Source organism: Penaeus monodon, chromosome 1, assembly GCF_015228065.2.
Source record: "Penaeus monodon isolate SGIC_2016 chromosome 1, NSTDA_Pmon_1, whole genome shotgun sequence".
NCBI classification, from domain to species: Eukaryota; Metazoa; Arthropoda; class Malacostraca; order Decapoda; family Penaeidae; genus Penaeus; species Penaeus monodon.
In genome coordinates, this window is record NC_051386.1 from 60,153,058 (window position 1) to 60,158,057 (window position 5,000).

Here is a 5,000-nt window from a genome sequence, read left to right on the forward strand (position 1 = left end):
AAGCTAATCCAATTTATCCACGAACAATTCACTCCCAGACCTCGAGTCCCGGATATACGGATACACCTGGCCCTCTCCCTATTACCCGGGCTTCCTCAACCCTCCTGTGACCAGAGTCGCTGTGGCAGGCTGCTCGATCCGAGTGCTGGACACCGAGGCGGTAGGGGAGGACGAGTACCTGGTGGCCGTCCATAGCAAGGCCAACGGAGGAAATATTGACATTAGGGTAAGAAAAAATATTTAGAATTTTTTTTTTTTAAAGGTGCGGCAAATATATAACGATAAAATAACATGTAAAAGTGAGGATGGTGAGGTACCCACAGAGCATAGTCTAGACGGTTATTCTGTTGATTTTTAGGATGGAAAGTTTGCATTGATGGAATAGAACTAGAGGCAAGGATAAGGTAAGGTTAGGTCACTTATCCAAGGCATAACATGCAGACATGCAAATAAATACTTTAGTTAAGAGCTACTTTAGAAACGAAAAAAAAGATGACATACAAGTGAAAATAAACATGATGAATTTTGATAAAGACAAGAAAGAAATTTCGAGAAGAAAATCATTACTTAACACCGAAAAAAGTCCTTCCAATTTAATCAACTCCTAATATATTATTCTCATTTTCTAGCCAGTATACGAGTCGTGCACTTGATAAAGAAGAATGAATTTCGAGAATATAATCTTTACATAACACTGAAAAAAACTCCAAATTAACCATCATCGCCTTATGATCAGAATCATTACGCAACACTGAAAAAGCTCCTAATTAATCATCGCCATATTAACAGGTGAGTTTCTCTCTTTTTTTTCAGCCAGTGTACGAGTCGTGCTCAACTACCTGTCCTAGCAACGGTGTCCGCGTGTGTACATCGTCCCAGCACCTGTGTTCCGATGCTTGTGTGGCCCCGGATACCTGTCCAGGTGTGTATGACCTAACTACTTTTACGCTCGTTCTCTCTTTAGTGTTTATGGTGAGTTTTTTTTTCCTTACTTTTGTTTTCTTTTGCCTTTTTAAATTCTAGCATTAGGCTTTTTTTAATGAATGTTGTCATTGCTTATTCATTTGTTTGTGTGGTCTGTATCGTTCAGAAGAGAAATGTGTTGGATAAACTGTTTTGCAAGTAAGCGTTGTACTAATTATTAAGATTATCATGTCACTTCTCTGATTAGTTCATAATCCAATCTTAACTTGAAGCGATCCAGTTCGTGAATCGTCCCTCATTTTCGACCAGTCCTCTGATCAGCTAGTGATTCGTTCCGATTTGGTACACTAATCCTCTGATTAGTGGATCGGCCTCAATCATTTCATCGCTCACTGTCAAACCAATCTTTTCATTAGTGAATAATCTTCGAAACCAGTCCCACTGACTGCTTGATATGCATTCCTAATCCTTAGCCAGTACTTCGATTTAGTAGCGAGTTACACCTCCCCCCGGCCCTCATTTCATTCCAATCCTTCGATTAGTTTGCAAGCCACCCCATCCCCCAAATCCGTAAGACTAACCTACAAATCCTCCCCCTGTCCCCGACCAATCCATTCCCCCCCCCCCCTCTCTACGACCCTTTCGCGAAACGACCGAACCGCCGCCTCCCGACCACTCCAGTCCCTGTCAACGCGAGTCTCGGGGAGGACCTGTCGTACAGCCTCAGCTCCAACGAACGACTGAAGTTCGACGGAAACACGACCGCGGTGGACCACTTCGCCATCGTGAGTCTCCGGCCACTCCCCGCCCGCTCGTGGTTCGGTGTGGGCGGCTGCACGCTGAACAGCCATGCGAAGGTGGGTGTGGTGGTGTGTATGAGTGTGTACGCTCACTCATACACACACATACACACACACACACACACACACACACACACACACACACACACACAACACACACACACACACACACACACAACACACACACACACACACACACACACACACACACATATATATATATATATATATATATATATATATACATATATGTATATATGTATATATATATTTATATATATTATATGTATATATATAATGTATATAATGTATATATGTATATATATATATATATATATATATATATATATATATATATATATGTGTGTGTGTGTGTGTGTGTGTGTGTGTGTGTGTGTGTGTGTGTGTGTGTGTGTGTGTACATATTTATACACATATATACATATATATATGTATATATATATATATATATATATATATATATATATATATATATATATATATATATATATATATATATACATGTATATATATATATACATGTATATATACATGTATATATATATTGTATTGTCTATCCCCTTCTACAGGAGCTATGCATTGTTGTAACACTACCTTTCATCACCAATGGTTGCCATATGTTAAGCACGTGATCTATGCCCATCTTTAGACCACTGTAGGAGATGACAGGCAGACTCCCTACGGCTGCGCCGAGAGATCCTCGGCTCCCCGCAGGGAGTCTGCCTGTCATCTCCTACACTGGTCTAAAGATGGGCATAGATCGCGTGCTTAACATATGGCAACCATTGGTGATGAAAGGTAGTATGTGTGTGTGTGGGAATATAGGCATGTGACAATACATAAGATTATACAAGGCATGTAGAATATAACAAAATATAAATAGAATAACATTGGCATACATATTTCAGTAACATCACATACACACACACACACACACACACACACACACACACACACACACACACACACACACACACACACACACACACACACACACACATACACACACACACACACACACACATACACACACACACACACACACACACACACACACACACACACACACATATATATATTACGCGCGTGTGTATGTGTGTGTGTCTATACAGCACATACACACGCAGACGCACACAAGCCTCTCTCCTTCTGCCCTGCGACTCGGCTCCTCCTCCCTCAGGTCGCCTCCCGGTCGGCGGCGGAGCACCGCGCCCGCGGGGACCTGGAGGTGAGCTCCGACGGCGCTCCGCTCGCTCGCCTCGACACCAACGTCGCCGTCGTGATGAAGACCTACCGCGGCAGAGTGAGTTGGGGGGGGGGGCGGGTGGGGAGGGGGGGGTTAGTAAGTAAGGAGGAGGTGGAAGGGGTGGGAAGGGAGAGAGGGGGGGGAGGGGGTTCCTCTCCATTTCCTGCTCTCTTAACTCTCACTTCTCTCCATTATCTCATTTTTCAAACACCTATTCCTCTTCATTTCCTCTTTTCTTACCCCTCACTCCTCTCCATCTCTTCCCTACTTTAACCTCCGATTTCTCTCCATTTCCCCTTTTATCCGATTCTTCCCTCATTCTGCAGGTGACATCCCTCGGCCCATCGTGGACCTGCAGGAAGCCTAGTTCACCGCCTGACGAAGCCTACACGGGGAGTAATATCGAGTCCTTGTTGACGGAGCATCATTGGGAAATGCAGTTTAAGGTGAGAGAAAATGTCGAGTCCTTGTTAACGGGGTATCGGTCCTTGTTAACGGGGTATCAGTCCTTGTTAACGGGGTATCAGTCCTTGTTAACGGGGCTCACTCCTTGTTAACGGGGATCACTCCTTGTTAACGGGGTATCAGTCCTTGTTAACGGGGTATCAGTCCTTGTCAACGGGGCATCAGTCCTTGTTAACGGGGTATCATTGGGAAATGCAGTTTAAGGTGAGAGAGAGAAAAAAAAAGAGAGTGAAATGAAATGAAATGTATCGGTCGATAGGGATGGAGTTTTAGTGAAAGGAAAGGGAAGTGGATGTCATGTAATGAGTTGTGTTGGGTAGTAAAGGTGTAGTATAAGATTTATGAGGAAAAAAATGTATAGATAGATAGATAGATGTGTGTGTGTGTGTGTGTGTGTGTGTGTGTGTGTGTTGATAAGTAACACGAAATAAAATGAGATAATTCAGCAAGTAAGAATTCCTAAAATACAATGAAATGTGATATATGTAAGTAAATAAGGTAAAAAAAAAATGTAAAAATGATAAGGAACATGGAAAGAAACATGATAATTTAATTATGTCTTTCCTTTATAAACTTTTAAGACGTAATATTTCCCCCCTTTAAACTATAGAACCTAATATAAACTAAATAAAAGCTGTAAAATCCCTATATTTACCCCCTGTAAACTATTGTAAAACCTATTGTTTTTCCCGTATAAACTCCATTAACTTTTTTTTTCTTTTTTTTTTTTGGATAATAAAGTCAGTATGTTAAAAACTCACAAAATATCGTGGTTGATCAACAAATAAACAGCTGACTATGTCCGATTAAAAGATAAAATTCAAATAGATACAACACAATTTATTTTGTTGTCATTTTAGATATACATAATGACAGTTCAGAACTTGCAGGTTATATATTTGAATTCCAGTAATTAGTCATTATGTATATAGATTGAAAGGCAGATGGATAGAGAGATGGATAGACAATAGAGAGGTAGACAAATCAATTGATAGATCTTCTTTTAACGGTAGGTTCATGTCTGAGCCGCCGCGGTCACAGCATGATACTTAATTGTAGTTTTCATGTTGTGATGCTCTTGGAGTGAGTACGTGGTAGGGTCCCCAGTTCCTTTCCACGGAGAGTGCCGGTGTTACCTTTTAGGCAATCATTCTCTCTATTTTATCCGGGCTTGGGACCAGCACTGACTTGGGCTGGCTAGGCCACCCAGTGGCTAGGTAGGCAATCAAGGTGAAGTTCCTTGCCCAAGGGAACAACGCGGCAGTCGGTGTTGAGTCCGACGCTCTAACCATTCGGCCACCGCGGCCTTTGACGATCAAGGGCTTCCATGATTTTTACCTAGCAATTTAGAGCGGTGGTTTGCCATTGCCTTCCGCCCGGTGTTTTTATCGAGTCACCAACTCTATTTACCCGGCACTGACTTGAGCTAATTGATAGATAGGTGGATATAAATACATATATAAACAGGTAGATTAGCTATAGGTGGATAAATAAATGAATATGTGTGTGTGCATGTGTGTGTATGTGCATGTGTGTGTATGTGT

The 5,000-nt window shown here is 41.8% G+C and overlaps 1 protein-coding gene across 1 annotated transcript in view; it reads left to right on the forward strand.

Moving 5' to 3' along the window:
* Nucleotides 1–5,000, forward strand: part of LOC119577255 — a 13,244-nt gene that overhangs the window by 278 nt on the left and 7,966 nt on the right. The window contains exons 2-6 of the mRNA XM_037925008.1: nt 39–226; nt 814–922; nt 1,606–1,781; nt 2,926–3,048; nt 3,318–3,437. Coding sequence (XP_037780936.1) covers nt 39–226; nt 814–922; nt 1,606–1,781; nt 2,926–3,048; nt 3,318–3,437 — 716 coding nt within the window. The remainder of the gene's footprint in view (nt 1–38; nt 227–813; nt 923–1,605; nt 1,782–2,925; nt 3,049–3,317; nt 3,438–5,000) is intronic.